The 26,027-nt window shown below is 53.6% G+C and overlaps 1 protein-coding gene across 6 annotated transcripts in view; it reads left to right on the top strand.

Moving 5' to 3' along the window:
* LINGO1 (leucine rich repeat and Ig domain containing 1) overlaps nucleotides 1-23,615 on the top strand; it is a 197,095-nt gene extending 173,480 nt beyond the window's left edge. For 2 of the 6 annotated variants that reach the window (XM_039856454.1, XM_039856455.1), the window contains exon 4: nucleotides 21,463-23,615. In XM_039856454.1, the coding sequence (XP_039712388.1) occupies nucleotides 21,475-23,319 (1,845 nt within the window). In that variant the 5' untranslated portion in view covers nucleotides 21,463-21,474 and the 3' untranslated portion in view covers nucleotides 23,320-23,615. Of the gene's footprint in view, nucleotides 1-6,225; nucleotides 6,800-14,645; nucleotides 14,814-17,326; nucleotides 17,454-21,462 lie in introns of those variants that run through there. The other 4 variants (XM_039856453.1, XM_039856451.1, XM_039856450.1 and 1 more) reach the window with 4 other exon arrangements.
* Nucleotides 23,616-26,027: the final 2,412 nt, after the last annotated feature.

Genomic DNA, 26,027 nt, shown 5'->3' with positions numbered 1-26,027 from the left:
GTCTGATATAGCTGGGAGGAGAGGGTGATGTGTATGACTATAGCAATCAGGACAGGTTTCCTGGAGGAGAGGGCAGGGGCCGGGGTTTCAGTGGGCTCTCTAGTGGTGATACAGGTGGAGGCATTCTCCCATCTAGATCTACTCATATATTCAGTTGCTATTAACACAGCAGCTGGCCTCTGTCATAGTGAACAAGCAAGTGACAGAAAGAGGGAACCCAAGATGGAAGCCACAGTCTTTTTGTAACCTGATCTCAAAAGTGATAGTCCATGATTTTCGCCATATTCTATTCATCACAAATTAGTCCATTAGTCTAGCCCACACTCAAGGGGAGGGGATTACACGAGGTGGGGAATACCAGAAGTCAGGGACCATCAGGGATCATCTTAGGGGCTGCCTGTCACAGGGCAACTGAGGCTCAGAGAGGTGAAGTGACTTGCTTAGAGTCACACAGTGGTTAGAGACAGAGCCAAGACTGGAACTCAAGACTGCTTGGCCCTGTAGCTGGACATCTTCTGAGCCGCAATGCTTCCTGTGACTTAATAAACAAGTCTCCTGCACGACAGAACTCAGGACAAGTGCTTAATGAATGGATTTGCTAATAGTGGTGCCTGTGCACACATTAGCTCAAGTTACCCCCGACATGATCCATGGTGACAGCCAAGCCCAGGCTCTTGGGAGACGCAGCTCTGCCAAGCCTGGAGCCCAGATTCCCAATGAGCCAGGGAGTTGTTCCTTCACACAAACTGCCTTTTATGTTTGCTTTTTTGGTTTTGTTCTCAATTTCATCATTTAAAGGTAGGGGTCTGTGTGTGTGTGTGTGTATGCATGCACGTGCATATGCATGTGTGTGTGTTTAATGGAGTGCATACTTCCCTGTGTTCTTAAGGAGAGCTAACTGTAAGGTCAAGAACATCAGGTGTTCCCCAGAGGAACTTAGGGTGGGCAGGGCTGACAAGCCCCTTCACCGACTGGCCCCAGACAGATTTCCTGCTTCTTAGCTACTGTGGAAGCGGCAATCAGGAGCTTAGCTCAGCAGGGCTGTGTGGCCAGGCTGAGCAGGGGCCAGCCCTTGGACCTTGTTTCTCTGGAGGGCTTCTGCCTTGGGGCCTCCCAGAGCCTTTTGACTTCCCCTGATTCTCAGTGCTTCTACATTGCTTCTGGATAAGTGAATGTCACTGATGCTGGGATATTTCCAGTGGAGGTATGGGTGACCAAGGCCCTGAGATGAGAAGAAGTAAGAGTAGAGGATTCAAGATTCCTCCTGCCCCCCATGCTCTGGTCTGTCCTGATTAATGGATTCCAGTTGAGTTTAATTTGCACACATCAGACCCTCTGGAATCAGGGCTCTGGCTGTCTTCAGAAACTGGAGGCAACACAAGATCAGCCCCTGCCTTCAGGGCTTTCCTGATTCTCAGAGGATGAAGAAATTGGTGGAGTCCTCTCCTAGTGGAAATGCTGCAAGCAACATTTACAGAGGAGGGGCTGTGGGTTCAGGAACAGAGAGCACCCATAACAGTAAGAATAACAACCATAAATATATGTGAATCTATCAAGTACCTACTATGTGCCCAGCCTAGCATCCAGTACTAAATATATATACGTTGAGTCACGAGATCCTCACACCAACCCTGTGAAATGGTTCTATTGATCTTCTCATCCTACAGAGGGGGAAACTGAGGCTCAAAGAGATGTCCAAGGACACAAAGGCCAGCTCAGAGCAAGAGACTGAGGTGCTTAGAGCAGGCTTCTGGAGGGAAGGGGCCACATAGGGCCTTATTTCAAAGGGAAGGAAGTGGGTGTCTGAGAAAGCCGTTGACATGCCAGTTGTGGAAACTGCCAGGAAAAAGGATGCCCCAAGGAAGTGTGGGTGGGCTTTCCACACCCTGCCCTTGGACTCTTGGCCTCAGCCTGTACCCAAATGGATATTTCCTCCAGGTCAACCAGCACATCACCACATCCAGTTAGACCAGCCACCATGCAAAGAAGTTCCCTTCAGCTGAGCCCCAGTGCCCTTCCCTGTGCCAGCTGCCCCATGCAAGATGTGGAGGACCAGGAGATGGGGAGTACCTGGACAAGTAACCTCGAATAAAACCTTTCCCTTTTAGGTACCTTGGCCTGACCCTCTTATAACATGCCTGGGTGGAACCCTAGTGTTCCTGACTCCCTTCTGGTTCTTGGAGAAGGGACAGGAAGGCCCTAACCCTGGCCACAGCTCCAGGCCCACCTCCTAGAGGGGCCTTTCCTGCCAACCCCCTCAGGTGCCCCCTATCCCTTGCCACCCTCCACAGCTGCACCAGCACAGGGCTCTGACCTATGGATTTTCTGCCATTTCCTAATCCACTTGACTCCAGCCTGAGTTTCTAGGACTTCATCGTACCAGCGGCTTTGGTGACCCTAGAATGAAGGGCTGCAAGAGCCCTGAGTGAATGCAGGGCTTCTGCTATGGCTCCCAGAGGCTATAGAGCCCCCAGCTTCTGGGCTTCAGCCTTCTAGGGACTCAGGGCCCTTCAAGGAGCCCCCACTTGAGGCCTCAGCCCACTCTCCCCATTATCTAGGCAGGGCCACAGAGCCCTGAGCTTAGAGAACCCCAAGCCGTCACCTCACTGTATAGCTAGGGACACTTTTGCCCATGGAGGGGTAGTGACCCTCTCAAGGTCACACAGCAAGTTAATAAGAAAGCTCAGAATCAAATTTATGGCATAAAGTGGGACACAGGGACCTCCAGCTGTCTCCAGTCCACTCCCCCAACCTTGCTCCATGCCCAGTGCTGCTTGCCCAGCCCCCACCTGCTTTCTCTAGCTCCTGGTCTCCGTTTTCTTGCTAATTAGAGGTCTCAGCAATGACTCCACTGTCCCAGCCATTTTAGAGCTGTCATTAATTTCAAGTGCCTTCAGAAATAATCATCATTGTAAAATCCCATGAGCTGCTGGTATGTAAGTGGATAGGCCAGCATAGAGCAGGTATGCAGGCAGGCCTAGGTGTACCACTCATTCCTTCCTGTGCTCTAGGGGGGAACCTGGCCCTTCCTCCTGCATCCTCAGCTCCCCAGGCTTGGGCTCTGACATCAAAAGCACACAGAGTGCACTTGAGCAAGTCAACAGCCTTCCCAGAGCCTCAGCTTTTTCATTGTTCAACAGGGACAGCAATACCAATCTTGAAGTGAGAAGTATTTAAAATATAGCTCAGAGTCTGGCTTACTGTAGGGGCTGAGTAAATGTTAGAGGGCCCTGTACCCTCCTCCAGAGTACCCTGGCAAACCCATTCCAGCTCCTCCGCTCTGCTGTGGGCACTCAGGATATAGCAGGCTGGCTTCTTCTCCCAACCATCAGCTCTTGCTTGACTAAGTTTTCACCCCAAAGCCAGGGTTTGGTTGATGTGCGCCCACCTGTACAACATGCAGTCTCAGACCTACTTTTGAAAGTTCCTAGTCTGAGAACAGAGAAGGGAGGAGACTGGAGCCTTGCCTCTGTCTATTTCATGGCCTTGGAGAAGACTGGAGTAGAAGAAAATGGACTTAATTTGGTCTTGAAGCACAGGTGGAGACAGGGAGAGGGCATGCAGAGCAGGTGGACCAGTAAGGACAATGGCTGGGAGGTATGGGTAAACATTCTTCAACTGTAGTTTCTGAGTATCCTTCCCTGGTTGTGCCAGTGAAGTCCTGGACTGGGCCATTCCCATGTGTCCCTATGGCCCTGGGACCCCTGAGAGGTTAGGGACTACCCTACCAGTCAAGAGTGGAGAGATACCTGTTCTGCAGCGCATGTACAGGCTCTGACTGGGCGAAGGCCCAGTAACAAGCCCTCCTTTTATGAGGTCTCTGGTGACAAGGCCAGGAGCCTGCATTCTCACAAGGCCCAGGCCAGACCCCTAAAAAGGCCTTTTCTCCAAGTTCTTCCCCCCAAACCTCTCCATCCCCATTATTTCTATTGGAGAAATAAGACAGGGGAAGCTGGGACTGGTCATTTCTTTTGGAGAAACAGGTAAAGGAAATGACTTGGATACTGTTTATAATGTAGAACTAAGTCTGCGGGGCAATTCCTCCCAGACAAAACTCTGTCGTCTTCTCTGCTGCCTGCAAGGAGCAGAGGGATGATTGCGGGGCCCCAGAAGACCCCACCTCGGTACGCCAGCTTCCTCAGCCAGCATCTGGAGGCTGGGGGAACAACTGGGCTCTCCCCTATTTCTCTGCGAAGATTACTGAGGCAGGGAGCAGGTGAGTCGGGGGCGGAGACCGGCCGCAGCCGCGCGGTGCCTGCGTCAGTCGCCGCACCAGGAATAGCCCCCGCCCCCGCCCCAGCGGGTCTGCGCTCCCGCCTGGCGGAGCCTCCACGCAGGAGCAAGAGCGCGTCTATTCCTGCCGGGCTGGTGGGAGGAGGTGGTGCGGGAGGCGGGAGCTTGCCTGTAACTCACAAACAGCCTGGCGGGGGAGCCAGGGTATCTGGGAGGGGGTCCAGGCAGCACAGAGTTGAGGGGCCAGGGAGCCGCCTTTTCTGGGCTCTTGAAGGGAGGGCTCCTGTGCTACCCCCTCTTCCTCTCCCACCTATAATACCCTCTACCAAGCCTGCCCTCTACTGGTTTTCTCAGCCCTGGAAGGCGATTCAAATTCTTTTCCCAGGCGTATTACCAGCTGCTTGACCACAGGCAAATCAAGTAACCTCTCTGAGCCTGGGGTTCCTTTTCTCTGTCATAGGGGGAACAGCGACTCCTCCCAGGGTTGTTGGAGGGTGAATGTAAAGTGCACAGAACAACATCCGCTCCTACTAGGAGGGGATCTCCAGCCAGGTCTAGGATGAGGATGGACACAGATATAGAAGACAGGAGATTGTTGTCCAGGCAGAACTGTTCCTAGCAGAGGTGTGGCACTGAGACTGAGAGGTACCCAGAATCTGTTTAGCTGGAATGAAAGGTCTGTGGAATGCTTTTTGGGCTGTGTGTGTGAGGCTGAATAATGGAGAAACAAGATGGTGCTGGGAGTGGGGGTACACTGGTGGCCTTACCAGCAGATTCCATGGGGGGCAGGGCACTGGGAGCAGGATCCAGAAATCTGTGCTGAGACTGAGAGGCCTTGGGCTAGTCTCCTTCCCCCAGCCTCAGCTTCTCTGCTTACATAACCCCTACCTGTGAGCTCGAGGTATCCAGAGAACTGGTGTGTTAAAGGGATGCACTGCCAACTGTGGAGAAGGGGTGAGTATTAGCATTAATGGTTATTCCAATCAAACCAGCTTAGTGTTAAAAGGCATCTGGTTTCAAGGAGATGAAAGGGGGTGTACAGTGGAAGAAGGTGAGCTCCCAAAGGTTGTAGCCTACTCTGTAGGCTTTGCCAAGACACCCCCGCCAGCCGATTCTCTGTATATGCTGATCAAGGAGGATCTGGATGTTTGAGAAGAGGTCCCATTTCCTGGTCCCATCTGAGTATTTGGCCCCAGCCCAGGACCCTAATGACCGGTTGGGGAACAAGGTGAGAGACCGCCAAGCCCAGACCGAGGCTCTACGCTGCCCTATGCTGTCCAGAGCGGGCCAGAGCGGCCTGCTGCCCTCTGCTGGATAAGAAGCTAGGCTGGGTGGGGACCCGGGCTGCAAAAGGTGGGCAAGACCCGATTTGGGGTAGAGCCGCGGAGCTGGCTCGCTTTCCTCGCTGTTCCCAGGAGCTTCCCCTGTACCTGCCGCCAGACTCTGGGCCCTCCAGCTATTCACAGACATTGGAGAGGGGAGAAGGCGCAGGAGAGAGGCTCCGGGCCTGACCCTTCCCACGCCGTCCTCCAAACAACCCTGACCGAGTGGGGAGCTTTGCCCGTTTACGCGCGTGTGTCCGTTCACATGGCAATGTGTGCAACGACCCTAGTTAACACACTCGAGTTTACATGCACACGCATATGTCCACACGAGAAGGTGTGCGCGCACAATCAGGGAGGACCGCATGGCTCGGGATTCGCCGGGAGCCTGGACTCGGAGGGGTGCGGCCGTGTGCAGGGCAGGAGCACCACGGTGCCGGTTTCTGCTCTAGGCGGGCGGGCGGGCCCCTCGCCAGTTTCGCCCCTCCATCCGTGCAGGGCAATGATTGGGGCGCTGCTCGCTCTCCGCCTCCTTCGCGGAAAGGAGACGAACCCCCTACCTCGCCTCCCCCTCCCTTATTTGTGCGGCCGCGCCTTCTCCCCAGTCCCGCTCCGTCACTCGCTCACTCCTCCCTCCTTCAGTCCCTCCTCCCTCTCAGGCTCGCTCCTCGCGCTCCCTCCCGGCGCCGTGACAGAGCGCGTAGCCCGGGCGGGAGCCGGAGCGGGAGCCGGAGCGGGAGGCCCGCTAAGCACAGGCGGCGGCGGCGGCGGGTCCAGGCCCCGGAGCGAGCGGAGTCCCCACCCGCGTCGCTCCGGTCCCTCTCCTGACGCGGGGCTCCGAGCAGCATGCGCGGCCGCTGCCCGCCGGCCTCAGCCCTGGCCCCGGCCCCGCTGCGAAGCGCGCCTGGCCTGGACCCCGGCCCCAGCGGCAGAAGAGGAGGCGGCGGTGGCGCCAGGCCGGCTCCGGGAGCAGAACTGGGCTCGTGGCGCCCGCGTCGTGCATCCTGAGCCCAGCTGCTCCCCCGCCCGCCGGGGCCACGGCCCCAGCCCCGGCTCCGGCTGGGCTCCCGCCGGTGTGGGGAGGACAGACAGTCAGCCCCGCGAGGGCTCACGGACTGACGGGCGGAGGTGTTGGCGAAGGAGGAGGAGACCGAGGAGGGGGCTGGGCAGGGGCTGTGGCCCGGCGGGGAAGACATGCGATTGGTGACTGAGCCGAACGGACGGACCGCGTGCCCGAGATGCAGGTGAGCCCGGCGGCCACGGCCCAGCCCTGAGCTGGCTACCCCGCGGTGATCGCCCCTGGGGGCTGCCCTGGGTCCTCCTGGGGCTGCGGGACACCGCAGTGCACCCAAACCCCCACTTCGGGGTTACAGATCTGACCCCCCTCAAGCCTCAGAAAAGGTTCTTCCCTTCCCTTGTCCCCACCCCAACCAATTCCAGGTTGCCTAGCTGGGACCCCAGGGCTGTGGAGGGGCCCCCGCTGGCTTCCCAGCCCTGTCCATCTTCCTTCCCCTCTCCCATTCTGAGCACTCTTCACCCTGGAGGGTACGCCCCCTGCTCAGCGCTAGGTGGTTCCTTCTCTCCATAGACCCCAGATGTTCCCAGGCACCCTCAGGTGGGTGGATACAGGTCAGGGGCCAGCTTTCTCCACAGGCTTCAGCCTGAATGCCAGATTCCCTCCCCTCAGAAGGATCAGCCCTTTTCCAGCTGCTGCCCAGAGAGAAGGAGAAAGGGAAATGGGAGGTAGAGAGAGTGGAGGAGAGAGAGTTGGGTCTGTAAAGGATCCAGAAACCCTTTAGGGGCCTCCCCTTTGTCTGTCTTCAGCCCAGGCTTCTCACCTCCTCCTGCCCCACTTTTTATTCTGAGGCAGAGTGGGTGGGAGATGGGAACCAGCTAAGAAAAGGGAGGTGAGGGAGCCTCCAACTCTGCTCCTCCCAGCCCCCTTCTTCACCTCTCCCAGGTAGCTAAGGGACCCCTAGGAGATGTGTCCCTCCAGATGGCTCCCACATTGAGGAGGGGCGGGGCCAGGCCCAGTGACAGTCCCCTCTTGGTTCTTGCCTTGGCTCCCAGCCCAGCCCCATCCAGCTTTGGTTTTGCCAGCAGCATCTCTTCTTTGTTCTCAGAGGTCCTGGGGTTGGGGTGGGGGAGAAGGGGTATCTTGGGGGAGAAGGAAGATAGGAACAACTCTGTCCTGGTGGGGTGGGAGTGCAGGAGGCCCTGAGGTAGGGGGCACTACCATCTGGGCAAGCCCCTTCTCTGCCAGCCCAGCCCTCAGCCCTCCTTCAGTCCTCTGCTTGGCTTGGGTAGCCAGAGGGCATGCAGCCCAGCCTGGCCCACGATTCTGGGCTCAGCCTTGCTGGTCATTATGACAACAGCCCCAGCACCAGTGCCTCCTATGCCCAGAGAGCAATGAGCCTGGGGCTTCCCCTCATCCATCAAGGAGTGCCAGTGAGGGAAGAGAGGGTCACCTGTCCCAGACCCTTTGTCCTTGTGTGAGCCAGGAAGCTCTCAGAGTCCTCACACCTCTGATAAGATGCCAGAACCTGGTCTGCAGGGACAGCTTGCTTGGCCTTCTTGCTTTTTCCCCATAGCCTGAGGTGGAAGAGAAAAGTGGCAGAAGGAAAGGGCCAAAAATTCCTCAGGACCCAGATGGGAGCTCCAGGCAGCACCCAGCTGCCCCTCATGGAGGGGAGTTTAGCAAAAGCCAGGGCAGGCCCTCTGTTACGTTTCTGTTGTCTTGGCCCCCTCCCCTATCCCCTGCCTATTTAAGTGTGAGATGGGCTTGGTCAAGGCTGCAGTGCTCCCCAGAGTCTGGAGTTAGAATGGGTCCTGAATCCAAGGAGCCAAGTTTTAGGGGATGGATATGTGCTCCAAGCCTAGGTGTCATGGCTTGTGGCTTGTGGGCCCTTGTGTGCTGGAGGGAGGTGGAAAGACCACTCTACCCCTCGTAATAGTCCTCTTAGATCCCAGTGCTCAGCTCCTCTATCCTCTGCCTCTGAACGCCCAATTTTTCTATGCTATTGTTTTCTAAAACCCAGAATTCCAGAAGGACACACACACACACACACACACACACACACACACACCTCTTGGCAGGGAAGTGGGTGAGATTTGTTCATACTCAAAAGCCAGATAGGATCTCTGGTACAAGTGATGGCTCATCTGGTGCTGCTGTCTAGGTGTCTACTAAGCAAATGGCTGGAGGATCGCAGTTGGGTCTGGGGGTGCATTCCTGTTGAGAAGTAAGGCAGTGTGGTGATTTGCACAGGGTCCCATGGAGGCATGAGGCAGTGTCAGGTGGAGGGTGAGGAAGAGGGTCATGTAGAGCTAGGGTAGGGCTTGGGAGGGGAGGCAGGAGGTAGTGGTGGTTTCAGAGTCAGCCTTGGTTTGCTGCCCAGGGTCTGCTGGTCTAGCTGTCCTGTGTGTGGTAACTCTATGGAAGGATGGTGGCCTTCCAGCCCCAGGGTCCCCCCTTCCCGATAGTTACTGATGGCTCTCTGTTCTGTTCCCTCCAGTCAGTCCCTCTGCATATCCCCCCATCACTTGGCTTGATCCAGCATCCCTACCCAGAGGCCTTCTCCTCTCTTTGCCTTCTCCTGGCCCCTCTTCTAGGAAACCTCCCTTACTGCTCCAAGTCACTCATCCCTTTCCAGCCACTCATAGTGTAGAACCATGTAGATTTGTACCTAATTTATACCAGCCCATTTATTCATGCATTTATTCAACACATCCGGGCAAAGCTGCCTGCTCAGCTCTGGGCAAGGCCCTTCCATGGCTCCCATGGATTGCCTTGAACACCATGGGCAATCCTGTGCCCATCATTGCCTGGGCTCCCCTGCCTGGTCCTTGAAATAGGGAAGACGCTGGGAAGCACCAGGGAGCAGCTGGTGACCGGTAGTAAGGACTACCTGGAGAGGACACAGTGTCCTCAGCCTGTGTGCATGAACAGAGCTAGGCGACATCAAGGATGCCCCAGGCAGGGGTTGAGAAGAACCAAGGCAGAGTGCTCTCACACAGCCACTCAGAGAGGATGGTATTTGTTTTGGGGGGATGAGATGGTCAGGGGTCCTCCAGGGAGAGAGAGAGACTGGGTGGGTCCTGAGGTAATAGAAGACTTTGCAGAGACACAGAAAGCAGGGCATTATAGAATCAGAGACAATGTGGGAGGGCAAAGGGCAAGTTCACTTTCAAATGCATTCAAGGCATTCTTGATGCTAACCTTTGTTTATGTGTTGAATGAATGAGCGAATGAATATCCTCAGATGCCGTGGGCCTGGTAGAGTTGTGCTGACCACAGTCTCCTCCTCATGTGTGTACAATTCCTTCCGTCTCACTTTATAGTGAAGTCGTTAAGTGTGGATCATGCAGCCAGATGCCCAGGTTTAAATTTTAGTTCTACACTGCCTAGCTCTGTGACTTTGGGCAAGTTACTTCATCTCTTTGGGTCTCAGTCTCTTATCGATAAAGTGAGGACAACAGCAGGATTTACCTGCTGTCATCATGAAGATTAAGTATGTTACTATATACAAAGCATTTAGAGCAGCACCTGTTATACAGAAAGCTCTCAAGAAATGTTGGCTATTCATAGTTTCTATCAGTGATGTACCCTCAGTCTTACCCTTGCACATGGTACAGGGATTTGATTGTGTAGCTAGAAAACAAAACCAGAAGAGTGTAATTACTTGCTTAACGTCCCAGCTAACAAGCATGAGGCTTGGGCTAGAATGCCTTCTTCCTGGCATTTGCTCTGGAGTTCTTGCTCACTGGTTCTGGCTGGCCTGCTAATTAATTAACCAATATATTTAGTATTAATAATATAATGAACACCGTGATCCTACTCCCCAACCTGAACACTAGCACTTTAATAATGAGGTATGTCTTCCCATGTGCTTCTCCTCACCTTATCCCTTGGCTTCTTTCTCTGAGGCAACCACTACCCTAAATTATCTATTTAGCATTCCCTTGCCTTTTGAAAATCATATGTTTTAATACATATAAATTGTTCAGTTTTAGTTATTTTTGAACTTTGTAAAAAGAACATAAAGTCATATGCAGTCCTCTGGAATTCATTTTTTTCTTCAACATCATATCTGTAAGCTTTATCTGTATTGTTGCAAGTAACAGTAGATGTAATTCTTTTATTTCCACTGATGCACAGTGGTCTGTGCGTTTGGACACAGCACAGTATATTTTCCATGCTTCTGTTGATGGGCATGTGAGTTGTTTTCGTTTTTGCTCTTACAAACAATGCTGCTGTGAACCTGCTTGTTCGGTCTCCCGAGGCAGTATGCATAGCATCTCTGGGGCACAGAGCTGGGAGCAGAATTGCTGGGTCGTGGGGCATGTTTGTGTTCACCTTTACTAGAAAATGTGTGTTTTCCAAACTGATGGGACTGTTTATGCTTCCCCAGCAGCAGGTGATGTCCTCATTGCTCCTGTCTTGCCAGCACTCATATGCTGAGATATTTTCATTGTTACTGATTGAATGAGTATAAAATGGTATTACATTATGGTCTTGGTGGTATATGGGGTTGAGATGGGCAGCGGCAAGTCCATAATACGTGCTCACTATAGGATCATCTCCTTTTCACCTCAGTTTCCTCAGTTGTGGGGATGCCATCCAAATAAGTCTTGAGCTGAGGGTTGGGCAAGCACGGTCAGAGAGGACTTTCTCATAAAGTGGGAATGAGCTATGAACGAGGAGCAAGGAGAGCTTGAGTTACTACACATCTAGAGCCAAAGGAACCCCAGTGGTTCTGCATTCACCCCAGGGAGGGCAGGGGCGGTCCTAGTTTGGGAGGTAGAGGGAGCCTGTGCTTCATTATTTTGATAATGCACAGGGCCCTGAAAAGCCCATCTCTACACCCTGGCACCTGACGTGGGGCTTCGCATTGGTGAGTGCTCAATAAGAGTTTGGTGATCTGGGGAATGAATACTGGATGGAATTAATGTATATTTGTTCTTCCTTCATTCTCACCTCCTTGGGGAGTCCTCCCTGATTGCTCTTACCATTGTGCGACTATGGGGTGGCTGAGCATGGTGGCTCCTGGGCATTTGCAAGGCCCTGACATGAGGCCCTCTAGCCCCTGCCTACCCACAGGGCCTGAGAAGCCCAGTGCTGGCAAGGTAGTTTGGATTGGCTCCCTCTACCAGCCTGGTGCATTTCCCTGACTGGACCCAGGTCCCTGGAGCTGATTAGAGACCAGTGACAGAGCTGGTGGAATAATTATACCTATTTCGCGTGACACCTAAATTGATTGCCACCAGAGTGACGTTACCAGGGCATTGGTATTACATGTTATTAGGATGTTTGGTGTATGTGTTTTTCCATTTTTTCCTATTTTGGGGAGCTCTGCTCTCTCCTCTGCTTTTCTCTGCAGAGAACTTGCTGGTGGCTCTGGGAAAAGGTGAGGCCTAGCCAGCAGGCTTTCCCTGCCTGAATCAGCACAGGGCTGTGGACGCACTTAGGGGCGTGAACTTCTCAAGTCCCTTTACTCGTGTGCAAGATAGGGGTATCTCAGAGCTAAGAGGGGCTGCTGAGGTGTGGATCCCAGCAGAGAAGTCTTCCTGCAGTATCCATGATTTATGGTCTCTGCTTGTATATCTCTCATGACAGCTCACTATCTCCCAAGGCAGATCTTCCATTTTGAACCATCTGATCTTCCATTTGAGTCCTCACACCAAGCAGAATGGACCTCTCCTGTGACTCTGTGCATAGGTCTTGGCTCTACCCTCTTGGCCTGCACTGGACTCTGCACCCTCTGCCTTGGGACACCCCTTAGAGATTTGCAAAGGTGCTAGTGCCCTCCCCGCATGCCTGGGCTTCTCAGGAACAGGAAGCTGAGCGATGGTAATGATTGTGCCTGAGCAGAACACAGCACCCATATGTGTCTGACCAGAGGGGTCATCACCTCTTGGTACTGACCTCAGTATATCAGGTTGGAAAGATGGGCTTAGGCAAGGAGTTGGCCAAGATTCACTTGAACAGAGAGGGCTTTGAACAGTCAGTACCAGGATAAGGGCAAACGTTTTTATTTATAGTTAGCTTGTCTGTGATATAAATAACTCATTGGACCTTGGGGGGTTGGATATTGGGGGGTTGTTTTTAAATCTTTTTCCCTTTTTGAGGCAGAAGTAACCTAAACCTTCACCTGTCCCTGACCTAGCCCCACTGTATTACCCTGGTATGATGCTGGGGAGAGGAAGTGGCTATAGTCAGGAGGTGGGGGTTCTTCCTAGGCCCCGGCCCTGAGATGCTGTGCGACATTGGACAAGTCTCTACTGTTCATGGGCCTCCGCTTCCTCACCTGTGTGATGATCTCTAGGATTATCATGCCTGTGAGTCACAAGCTCAGTGACCTTGAGCAGGTGAACTAACGGCTTGGAGCCTCGGTTTCCTCATTACTAAAGTGGGGTTAATAATACCTCCCTCACGGGGTATGTGGTGAGGGTTGGTGGGGTCATTCTGCAAAGCACTGAGTGTGTTCAATATAAATGTCTCTTCTTGAAATCTCTGTTCCTAGCCTGTGAGGGCAGTGTGAAGACTGCCATTCTCTTCTGAATGAGTTTAGGGCCCAAGATATAAAACCACTTGCCCATAATCATTCAGCTCAGCAGGCCCTTGAACCTGAATCAGAGAGAAGCAGTATGCAAGAGTGGTTAGAATAACCTTGGGTCTAACTGCCTTGGGCCTAATCCTAGCTCTGCCATTCATCACTGTGTTTTGGGGCAAATTGCATCACCTCTCTGTGCTTCAGTTCTCTAACCTATAAATTGTGCTTCAGTTCTCTAACTGATCTCTCTAGATCTAACTGATCTCTTCAGTTCTCTAACAGTTCTCTCTGTGCTTCAGTTCTCTAACCTATAAATTGGTGATAATATATCAACCTAATAGAATTGTTGCAAGGATTAAACAAGTTCATGTTTGAGTTCATATCATGCCACCTGTGTGACCTTAAGCAAGTTACAGAACCTCTTTGTGCTTCTGTTTTTTTCTATCTGCAAAATGGGGATAATAACAGGATATACTTCAATGGGTTATGGTGGGATTAAATGAATTTTTATATGTAACATGCTTAGAATTATGCCTGGCATGCCAAAGGCCCTCCGTAAGGGCTTTTCTAATCATCATCATCACCACTATATTTATTAGGTCTCTAGCCTTCAAATCTCATACTAGCCCCATCATTCCCTTCAGCTCCCCGCTCCTTGCTCTGGGTCTCTGAAGCCGTGACTTCAGCTGTTCTCTCCCGCAAGTTCAAGACCTGTAGCCCTCTCAGATGGGAGCTGGGTGGTTCCAGGACACCAAAGCCTGAGATAGGCCGACCTGAGCTGTTCCCAGGTGGAGCTCTGAGGGCTGGGCCAACTGGGAGAGGGCCCCCTGGAAGACCCCAGGAAGGTGTAAAGGGATGAGTGGATGAGTATAGATAAGGCAGATGTTACTGCCAGGTACCTCCCAAGGGGCCACTGGCCTGGGCAGGGGATGAGGCCAGAGGCCTTCAGAGGTACCTTCCTGCCTCTTACAGCCTAGGTTGGTATCTCAGACCTGGAGAGAGATAAGAAGGAAAATATGGGGTTCTGGGACCTAGTTTTTACTTGAGCCCCCTCAGGTTACCACATGGGTGCTTGCCTACCTCTCCTCAATTCTGGGTCAGCTCCAATCCAAGTAAGGGTGCCATCTGCTCAGGTGGGCCCAGCCCAGACAGCAAGGAAACTTCTTAGAACCAGTGTTCCCTCCCACCTCCCCTAGGCCAGTACTTAGCTTCCTAGCTGGTCTCCCACCTCAGAACAACCCTAGGAAGTGGCGACAGGGCCCAGAGTGGTCTAGGACTCATTCAAGATCACCAGCAGGGCAGAGGTGTACTAGCTGGAGCCCAGGCCTGGGACATGTGAGCCCAGTGCCCTTTGCTCACCCAGAAGTGGCCTTGTCTAGACCTAGCTCCACCCCTGCCCCTCCCCACCAAGCCAGCCACTCCTAGAGGGCAGAACCTATATATAGAAGCCTTTAAACACTAAGATGCTTTGACAATTAAAATTCATAATTTATCCCAAAATGGCTTGAGGCCATGGGCTGGCCAGAAGGCTGGCAGCTCCTAGGATGGGCTGTGCTCTGGTGGGGTGGGCAGGGGCATTCCTCTCTCAAGTGCAGGGTACCGGGTGCTTGCCCAGGGCCACACAGGGACAGCTGCCCTAGCAAACAGACAGGTAGCCACAAGCACCATGTCAGCACCCTCCAGCACAGCCCAGGTAAGAGGCCAGGTAAGTACCTTTGGGAGAGGATTGAGTTTCCAAGTGTACCTAAGAGATGGGGCTGGTGGCTCTGGGCCAGAGAGGGCGGGGAGTGGCGGGAAGAGGGGCAGCAGGCACATATACCCACATCAGCCCTCCCTCCCCGCCCCCCCCAACACACACACACAGGGATGGCAACTCTTTGCCAGAACCAGAAGCAAGAGGAAAATACACAAGAAAGGACATGACCTCAATTTTCTTCCAGGTTAATGTTTCTCTCCCTGTGGGGGGCAGCTGGAGGAGGAGGAGAAGGGAGAAGGAGAGGGCAGGCCAGGGTGGGCAGACCAGCCCAGGAGAAGACAGCAGGCCCTGCTCAGCTGTCCTCCTGCTGGAACTCAGCCTGGGCACTGGAGCTCTCCTTTCAGGGCCTCCTGGTCACACAACCCCTCCCTGGGACTGAGCTCCCCCATTAGCAGCTCACACTTAAAACCATTATCAGCCATTTACACCACTGCAGGGATTAGCCCTAGAAAGCCAGAATGGACTGCCCTGAAAAGCTGTCCAGGCACCTGGGTCAGGATTTGGGGTGGGAGGGATCAGTTAGGAGTCCCCGGATGCTATCACATAGACCAGGCCAGTCACATCTACCCCACACACCTTTGCTTTCATTGTTCCCTCTGTCACTGCCCCTTACTTGGCCTGGAGAAATATATTTAAATTTCAGCCTGACCTCATGTGACACCTCCTCCATGAAGACTCTATAAAGAGCCTAGGCTCAGCATCAGAGACGTTCTGGGGAGCTGTCTCAGCAGTTGTTTGTGCCTAAGGCACTGAGCTGTATCAGCCCCAGCCCTGCCCTGTGGTCTCTCAATCTGGGCGACACAGAATGGGGGCTCTGTGGAAGCTCCAGCCAAGGGAGAAAGGGAGGTAAACACATCAGCAGTGTTCCGCAGAGGGCTACCAGAGATCCAGAGGGGAGGCCCAGGAAGGTGATCCCTTCTTCCCTAGGGCTTGAGAAGAGCTGTGTGTGGGGAAAAGACCTTTGAGCTGGATTCTGAAGGCCAAGTGGGAGATCTCCAGGCATGGGTGTGACCATTGCTGGGGGAGAAAGGCCCATTGAGGGCCCTTGAGACAGGCCTCACTGCATCCTACCTCCACCCTGCTTCTGGCCCTGTGGCCATGGCTGCCTGTGAGCAGGTACACTTTCCACTAACATACTTTATCATTTCATGAAATGGATCCAGCTCCTCCATGCCCTGGAGCTGAAGGCAAAGAAATGACCTCAGACAGGCAGGAACTTGGAGATGAGGCAAGTCCCAAGGACTCTGCTTCTGTTTATTGGTGACCCCCAGCACAAGCCTCTTCACCTTTCTGAGCAATCAAACCCACCTGTGGGGTGGTGGTGAGGACAGGGTGTGTTAACAGGCCAAGACTTTGATAGGTGACAGGCACAGGAGTTCAGGAAATGGTAGTTGAGTCTGCAGAGCAAGTTCTCACTTTATCTTCCTCTGACTCCTGCCACCCTCACCTGCCCCTAGCTCCAGCTATGCATCTCTCTCCTCTGCTTTCTCTGCCTTTCTCTTCCTCTCCCTGCCTCTTCTATTTGCCCTCCGTGTGTCTCTTTCTATTTCCATCACCTTTCCCCTCCCCTGCTCTTCTGGTCATTTCTTGGTTGACAGAGCTGGGCAGGGCACTAGGCTGACTTTTGGAAGCCCTTGGCCCACCTTCTCAAGTCTGTCATCTCTCCTCATCACTCCTCACTCCCTCCTGCTGCAAACCCAGTCATGAGAACGTAGGGTGTCGAGGCAAGATGAGGTTGCACATTCCCACCTTATGTCCCAGGCTGAGAACCCAGAGGCCCTGGCATCCCGAGGGCCCCAGCAATGGCAGCAGCACCTCCATGCCAGGGATCTCATGCTCGTGTGTGCTGGGGATCCCTGTAGTTCTTGAGGAATGATGAGTGGGAACACCATGAAATAATGATACTGGAAACTTAAAATAACTAAACCTTGCACCCTGCACTGCAGCCGACCCCAAATTAGGTGAGATTCTAGTATAGACAGCACAGCAGGCACAGAAGGGTGTGGTGGAGAAACACTGAAAAAAATCAGTGTGTTCAGCATACCATTTTGACAGTTGGGGAAAGAACTTTTGTTGGGTTTGGAAGGCATAGTGCCTACCTGCAGCTACCTAAGGACCAGTGCCTTCCTTCAGCCCTGGGGGCCTTACCCTAGCACTGCCCTGCCCTGCCCGCCCCGCCCCAGTCAGGTCTGTGTGTCTGAAAGAATTCTCACTTCACCCCAGGCAGCTCTTGGGGCAGGCACTGACCAGGAGGAGCAGAGCTCTGCTGCCTCCTAACTTTGTGGCCTAGGCCTAAGGCAAATGAATTGTCTTTTGGAAGCCTCAGTTGTTCTCATCTATAAAATGGGTAAGAAATACCTCTTTTGAGTGCTGGTGTGAATGTTTCTGAGGCAGTGTGCATAAAGTCCAAAACCTGGCCTGTAGCATGTGCTCTGTTAATGTTAGTCTAACTTATTTTATAGGAGCAGGTCTGACTGGCTTGTGTGGGCTGGACTGGGCATGTGGAGGAGACACACCCTTAAGAGCCTCCAGATACTGCCTTAGACTGACCTTTGACCTACCCCAGTGGTTCTCCAAGTCTTCCCACAGGTGATCCCATGCCCCTTCTGTCTCCACCCGTTGTCCTTTCCCACCCCGAGCCCCAGAGGAGACAGTCCCAATATGAGCCCCTCAAATAGTCTTCCAGCTGCAGTGGGACTGCAGTTTGGGACCTGATCTAACCACATTTGAGGAGGTTCATTTCCCAGCTGGAGAATCCAGTTTCTGTTGTGGGCTCCCTCAGGGACCCTGGAATCCAGCCCCTCGCTGCACAGTGGGGGAAACAGACCAGAGAGAACAGGCATTGCCTGAGGTTACACAGTAGAGTAGATGGCATGGGACATGAGTGAGGGTATGATGCTGGCAGTGCAGGTCTAATGGGGGTGGCAGGCAGCTCCAGAGCTCTGGAATTGGGATGATTCAGGCCCCTGTGGGGTCTGAGCATTGTACCCCAGACACAGCTTTCCTTTACCTGCCCACCTGCCTGCCTTCAGTGTTTATTTCCTTTGTATTGGTTCAGTTCTTAAACTCTTGCCCTTGTAGGAAGACCTTCAGGGGACAAGGATCCAAAATAAAACACTGATTAAAATGCATAAAACACTTCTTCTTGGCAACTGCAGTAGCAATCTGTGGGATTAACGGTGCCAAGATGGCAGGAGCAGCTCATTGCCCACTCAGCAGTTTTGGTGGCCCTTCAGACACAACCCTGCCAGCATCCCTAGGTGACAGGGACCCCATGGGTGTGTCAGGAGACTAGGTCCAGCATGCTGTGCTTGCTGAGGCAGGCACCTTAGCCTCTTCAGGCCTCAGTTTCCCCACCTTTTAGGACAGCCACATGTAAAAGGTGAGGATGAGGCAGTTCAGAGGATGTGCCCTTCTGGGGCTATCCTGGTCCTGTGGAGCATGGCCTATTGCTTTGTGGGTCTAACTGCCAGGCATGAGGGTGGCAGCCACACAGGGCAATGCCAACCAGCTTTTCCATCAATATATTTGAATTCCTCAGGTCTCTTATTGCTCAGCTGCCTGCTCTAGAGTTAGCCCCATCAGAGGGTCTTCAACCCTGCAAACACTTAGGCACACATTCTTTCTTTCAAAGAATGTTCACTGGGATCTGTATGTACCACTCTTTGGTCTGAGGCTGCACCACACTGTCAGCCCTTAGGCACCTCACTCTCTTGCAGGCGAGATGTACCCATGACTGTTTGACCTTTGACCTATGATTAAATATACAGAACAGGTGAAGGGCCAAGTGCTGAGGTTTTGGAGCATATTGCCCTCTTTGTTTAGGTCACCAGGAAGCTCTTACCTTTAGTCATTATTCAGGATTTTGTGGCACTCTTTCCTGACTGGCTTCTTTAGTTTTATCTTTTTATCATCTTGTACCATAACTTTTCTGTTAATTAGCTCAAGTCATTTAAAATATGATGTGTGCTATACATGTTAAAAGATTTCACTACTAATAAATGTAAGGTGCTTCAGTGTTGTGGGGTAGAGATGATTCCTGACTGAGTAGGTCACTAAAATGGCTTCACGGAGGATGTGGCCTTTGGGGTTGAAGGTTACAAAGGCTTTTGGGGCAGGAAGCTGGGTGAGTTCTCCAAAAAGAGATGGCTTCAAGGCAGGAATGCGAGGACAAGACGGGAATACACTGGGAGAAGTGATGGGAGAGGAGGCAGTTGGGTAGGTTGAGGCAAGGTGGTGGAGGCTTTGAATGCCAGATTCTTGTCTGTGTGAGGGGCTTACCAATATCTGAGGGGGCCTGTGCTCTTGCTAACCCCCCTCTCATTTCTCAGCCCCCACCCTTCCTGCCAAGGAAGGGTGCTAAGAGTCCTATTTACCTCTCCCACACCTTCAGCCTCACACCCGCACTGGCCCCAGCTGCCAGCCCAATTACTTATTGATCTCCTGTTAAGATGTTTGCTTTTCTGGTGGGTCATTGGAGCATGTGTGACTATGGAGAATGGCCTGGTGGAGGTGGGGTGGGGGAGGATGAACCACAGAAGAGCTTGGAGAGAGGTTGAGAGGGGCTGAGGGGTGGGGGCTAGACAAAACTGTTGAGGATAACAAAACCTTGCAATTCCATAACATGCCAATGTCAGCCAGAGCCCTTTCTGGTTAATCAGTCATTTAGTCAATCAACAACCAGAGAGCACTTGTCAGTCCTGGGCAATAGCTGGAGCACTGGAAAGTGTGTGGCTCTGACAGACCAGAGCTCTGGTCTAAAGTCCACCCACTTTTGGGGGTGGGTGTCCTTGGGCAGCCACAAGCACCCCCTAACACCAGTTGCCTTAAGGGTTGAAGTGTAGATGACAAAGACTTGTGATCTTAAAAGCGGAGGCTGTGTGCAGGTATGGGGAGGGTCTAGAAGGGGCGTGAGCTGGGGCAGAGAGGTGGGCTGTCTTAGTTAAGGCTTCCCTTTCCTGCAGTTTGCCCTCCCCCTTGGAGCCATGATGTGGTGTGTGTGGATAGGCAACAAAGCCTGAAGGATGCCAGGCAGGAGTGGGATGGATCTTCACCCCATCAGCAGTGGGAGAGCTAATGCTTGGCCTCCAGAGGCCATTTGGTCTACTTCCTGGAGTTTGAAGTCCAGACTAGCCCTCCCAGCCCCCTTCTTACCCTGCTGGGCCAGTTTTTCATGGAGTAGAACAGGGGAGGAAAGGAGATGGAGGGACTGTTTGGGTACAAGTGTGAGCAAGTGGCCTCTGACCATGATCTGGGAGAGAATATGGGAGGCTAGCTCTGCACACTCCTTGCTCACTTCACCTGCAGCCTGTGCTCAAGCCGAGTCCCCTTTCTGACACTCTCACCCTTGTCACTGCTATTCAACCCAAGTCCTGCATGTTCCTCAGGGCTCAGCTGCAACAAGCCTCACATTTTCAGTGCTGCAGTGTGAACTGGCCCCTCCAGGCTACCTGTGCCATCCTGGGCTTTGGGGGTCTGGCTGCCTCTCTCAGACTGGCAGTTGCACAGAACCTAGCACTAGGATGAGAGTGATTAGACCCCTGAGAGAGAGAGAACAATGAACACTGGGAAGGTCTTTGGAGGGGAGCATACTTCTTACTGGGGAACAGAAAAGGCTTCTCAGAGCAGTGGACATGAAATTAGGCCCAGAAAATGGGGTTTCAACAGGCAAGGGCTTGGCGTTCCAGGAAGACAGAACTGCAATGGCCCTGGGCCCTGCACTCAGGAGCCCCGGTGGGTCACTGTGAGAGGACCCAAGGACAGGGAGAGTTGGAGAGATTCTATGGGGAGGCATCAGGCCTGGGTCCTGGCTTTCTGGATGGGAGTGCCCTCCACTGATCTAAAAACCCCGTCAGGGAGCAGATTCGTGAACACTGACAGGTGCCACTGATTTTGCTGATTACCCAGGAGTGGCTGTGAGCTCAGCTGCAATGCTATGAGGAGGAGACCATGGTGTCTACACCTGAGGTAGCTTAGGCTAAAGGTTGTGAGGTGGGCCCCCAAGCAGCCTCAGAAGCCCTTGCCTATAGGTCTACAGGCTGGGAACCAGACATGCTCCTCTGCAGGCTGTTCCTGGTACCCTCAGCCTTGAGCCCCTTTGATGCCTCTGTGAGCCCCAAGGACAACTCAGTGGGTCTGGCCTTATCCCTGATGGGCATTGGGGGAAGCTGAGGCTCAGGGTGCAGGGATGGGGGTTGGGGCAGGATGCATGCCTGGAGTTAGTTGCACTGCCTGTGAAACATAAAACTTAGAGGTAGATGCAGCCTTCAGGGCCAATACCAACCTCCTCTGTGGTGGCCCCACCCCTTCTATGAACCCCATCAATCCCAGAGATGCTGGAAAGGTCCTTCAGCAGTGCTCTGGGCAGGACAAGGAGCAAAGAGGAAGCAGGCTAGGGTGGCAGGAGGCCCCTCACCAGGCATCTGGACCTCACTGTGGGGTCCCAGGCAGGTGTCATATGCCACTCTGGACCCCAGCCTCTCTGTCAGAGACATCTGTTGGGGCAGGAGGGCATGGGAGCACAGAGGGTTTGGGTGGAGTCCAGCCAAATACTGTCCTCTAACTTCTCGCTCTGTCCTGCGCTTACTCTTGGCTGTAGGTAAGCAAGAGGATGCTGACTGGGGGCGTGAGGAGCATGCCCAGCCCTCTCCTGGCCTGCTGGCAGCCCATCCTCCTGCTGGTGCTGGGCTCGGTGCTGTCAGGCTCAGCCACCGGCTGCCCACCCCGCTGTGAGTGCTCCGCCCAGGACCGTGCCGTGCTCTGCCACCGAAAGCGCTTTGTGGCCGTGCCTGAGGGCATCCCCACCGAGACCCGCCTGCTGGACCTGGGCAAGAACCGCATCAAAACGCTCAACCAGGACGAGTTCGCCAGCTTCCCGCACCTGGAGGAGCTGGAGCTCAACGAGAATATTGTGAGCGCCGTGGAGCCTGGCGCCTTCAACAACCTCTTCAACCTCCGGACGCTGGGGCTCCGCAGCAACCGCCTGAAGCTCATCCCCCTGGGCGTCTTCACTGGCCTCAGTAACCTGACCAAACTGGACATCAGCGAGAACAAGATTGTCATCCTGCTGGACTACATGTTTCAGGACCTGTACAACCTCAAGTCACTGGAGGTTGGCGACAACGACCTCGTCTACATCTCCCACCGAGCCTTCAGCGGCCTCAACAGCCTGGAGCAGCTGACGCTGGAGAAATGCAACCTGACCTCCATCCCCACCGAGGCGCTGTCCCACCTGCATGGTCTCATTGTCCTGAGACTCCGGCACCTCAACATCAACGCTATCCGGGACTATTCCTTCAAGAGATTGTACCGGCTCAAGGTCTTAGAGATCTCCCACTGGCCCTACTTGGACACCATGACACCCAACTGCCTCTATGGCCTCAATCTGACGTCCCTGTCCATCACACATTGCAATCTGACTGCTGTACCCTACCTAGCTGTGCGCCATCTGGTCTATCTCCGCTTCCTCAACCTCTCCTACAACCCCATCAGCACCATCGAGGGCTCCATGTTGCATGAGCTGCTACGGCTGCAGGAGATCCAGCTGGTGGGGGGGCAGCTGGCTGTTGTGGAACCCTATGCTTTCCGAGGCCTCAACTACCTGCGTGTGCTCAATGTCTCTGGCAACCAGCTGACCACACTGGAGGAGTCCGCCTTTCACTCAGTGGGCAACCTGGAGACGCTCATCTTGGACTCCAACCCGCTGGCCTGTGACTGCCGTCTCCTGTGGGTATTCCGGCGCCGCTGGCGGCTCAACTTCAACCGACAGCAGCCCACATGTGCCACGCCTGAGTTCGTCCAGGGCAAGGAGTTCAAAGACTTCCCTGATGTGCTACTGCCCAACTATTTCACCTGCCGCCGTGCCCGCATCCGGGACCGCAAAGCTCAGCAGGTGTTTGTGGATGAGGGCCACACGGTTCAGTTTGTGTGCCGGGCAGATGGCGACCCACCGCCCTCCATCCTCTGGCTTTCGCCTCGCAAGCATCTTGTTTCCGCCAAAAGCAATGGGAGGCTCACGGTCTTCCCTGATGGCACACTGGAGGTGCGCTACGCCCAGGTGCAAGACAACGGCACGTACCTGTGCATCGCAGCCAATGCAGGTGGCAACGACTCCATGCCTGCCCATCTGCATGTGCGCAGCTACTCACCCGACTGGCCACATCAGCCCAACAAGACCTTCGCCTTCATCTCCAACCAGCCAGGCGAGGGAGAGGCCAACAGCACACGCGCCACCGTGCCTTTCCCCTTTGACATCAAGACCCTTATTATCGCCACCACCATGGGCTTCATCTCCTTCCTGGGTGTTGTGCTCTTCTGCCTGGTGCTGCTGTTCCTCTGGAGCCGGGGCAAGGGCAACACAAAGCACAACATTGAGATTGAGTATGTACCACGCAAGTCGGATGCGGGCATCAGCTCCGCCGATGCGCCCCGCAAATTCAACATGAAGATGATATGAGCACAGGGTGGGGCTCCCTCCCTGGTTCTGCCCACCTCTTCCAGCCCCCGACCCCTGTTCCCGGCTGCCTCACTGGCCCTCACCACCTGCCCTCTCTCTGCCAGGACCTCAGAAGTTCGGGCCTGGGGACCCCACTGCACAGGGACACATGTGGACAGATGAGTTGGCAGCTGACGGACTGACACACAGCAGTCAATAATTCAATTTAAAAAGTTACGAACTTCCTCTGTAACTTGGGTTTCAATAATTATGGATTTTTATGAAAACTTGAAATAATAAAAAGAAAAAAAAAACGATTTCCTATAGCTAGTTGGAATGCAAACTTTTGACGTCCTGATTGCTCCAGGGCCCTCTTCCAGCTCAGTTTCTTGTTTTCTCCTCCTCCCCCCCTCCTCCTTTCCCTTCTCTTCCCCTGTGGGGAGGGATCACTCAGGAAAACAGGAAAGGGGGTTCCAGCCCCACCCACCCGCCCACCCTGCCAGGCAGAGTGGTGGGTATGGGCTCACTCCCAGCTGGCTGTTTGCTAGGAGCAGATGGAGAGGACAGGGCTGCCAGATGGGGGCGGTGCTGTCTGCCAAGCTGCCAGGCAGCACTGCCGCCAGGGGTTGGGGCCTGGTCTGGTATGGCTGAGACTCTGGACAGGGGCTGGGGTCTTCATGGAGGACAGCACAGTCAGCAGAGAGAGCCAGGGACCAGAGGCAGGGATGAGGCCTAACCTCTGGTCCCAGCTGTGCTACTGAATTGCTGCAGGGGTCAAACAGGTCATTGACCCTCTCTAGGCCTCAGTCTCCACATCTGTACAGATGGAAGTGTTACTCCCTGCCCTGCCTACCTCACAGGGCTGTTGTGAGGAATTGATGAGATGATGTATGTGAAACACTTTGTAACCTGTAAAGCGCTGTGCACACATGTGGGTGACTGTTCTCATTATGGTCATTATTATCTATCTCAAAGTGGAGGGGTGGGTGTCCTGAAGGGATCTCCATGGGGTCAGGTTGGGGGTGTGTCAGGGGAGGGCAGGCTCAGAGACTTCCGAAAACTCCTTCCAGAACAGCAGCCTGGGCAGTGGTCAGAAGCATTGGCTGGATGAACTGGGCATTAGACCCACAGGGGCAGCCCAAAGCCTGTGAGCATCATGGCTTTGACCACCTCTGTTCTGGGGTCTCCCCAGGCAGAATACTCCTGCAGTTTTGGCCTGTCCAGGGATTGAGAACACCAGCTCTTTCTAAGCCTTCTTTCCATAAGCATTTATTGAGTGCCAGCTCTATGCCACTTCCCATGTAGAGGGCCCAGTCTTTGGGGCTGAGGGTGGGAAGTTCAAGGTCTGCCCTTGGGACTGCCCAAACTCAGGTCACCACCCCACCTTTGCCACGTCTTCTATCATGCCATACTCTGAGCCTACTCTGGGCTGTGAAAAGTTCTGGATTGGGGTCTACCTGCACAGAGCTGACCAGGAAGGTCAGAAGTGGCCCCACCCATTCATACCAAAGCTAGGCAATCCCAACTCAACCCTGGAGAGGGGTGCCCCAAATGACAGAAGTGCGAAGAGCCGAACAGGTCACCTTGTCACTTTCCCTAGATCCATGGGCCCTAGCTCAAGAAGCTGGGGCAGTAGCTCAGCCAGAGATCACGTGCTCACCCCAACCTCTGTCAGGCAAAGAGGGGCACCAGGGTCAAGGCGGCCTGGCTTCTTCACTCCAAGTGTCCCCTTTCTCCTCGGGGACTCCTTGGACTCAGCCCCACAGTGGGTCCAGGGTGACCTGCTGCCCGTTAACCTCAGGCTAGGTGATGCAGGAACCCATAGGTTGCCGACGTAGCTGAAGTTGGAGGGGGAGCAATAGGAAAGTCACCCCTCAGCAATTAGAAACTTCCAAAATGTGGCTCCTCCAATCAGGGCTCACCCTCTCACCCAAGCAGGCTCGAACTAGGTGGCTGCATGCCTAGCACCTTCTAGACCAAGCCTATGGGGGCTAGCATGGTAAGCAGTCTTCATGGCATTGGCTCAGTCACTCACTCACTCACTCATTCATTCATTCATTCACTCAATCAATCCACAGATGTACTCAAGAGCAGGCTCTGCTCCTGGCTCCTGACTCCTGGCTAAGCAGTTTGTAGCCAGCCTTTCTCACCTTCATCCCCCAGCCAGCATCCCTAGACTGTCCCTGGTTCTGGGGGAGCCTCAAGCCCTTTGAACAGTGGTTTTAGCCCCAGGAAGAAACAGGATCTTCCCCACAATATCCTGGAATGTTGGCGTGGAAAAGCATGATGGTCCTTGGGGGAACAGATGAGATATGATTATAAGTGTCTGAGGTTCTAGGTCAGGTCTGAGTGAGTTACTGTTCTAACACTTACTAGCTGTTTGGAATTATTACTTAACCTCTCGGAGCCTTGATCTTCCCATCTATAACAGAAAGATGGTCTTACTACTTTTGGTCGTGAGGTTAAATGAGGGAGTACATTTGTTGATTGGTGGAATGCCTGGCACTCAGGAAGCCCTCTACCAATGGTGATGATGATTGCTATCTGGCGCAGATGCAGAGACTGAGAACCAGAGAGGCTGGTAGCTTATCCACAGTCAAACAGCTACTAAGTGACAGGACCAGGGTGTGGGAGTTCCAAACTCCCAGAGCCACAGACTTAAAAGCCTATCTATGACTTCTAAGAGCCAGGCTTGGAGAACCCAACCTGGTAGGAGACCACTTTGGGGA

Source organism: Pteropus medius, unplaced genomic scaffold (assembly GCF_902729225.1).
Source record: "Pteropus medius unplaced genomic scaffold, Ma_sr-lr_union100, whole genome shotgun sequence".
Lineage (NCBI taxonomy): Eukaryota > Metazoa > Chordata > Mammalia > Chiroptera > Pteropodidae > Pteropus > Pteropus medius.
This window is presented reverse-complemented; position numbering and strand designations above follow the sequence as displayed.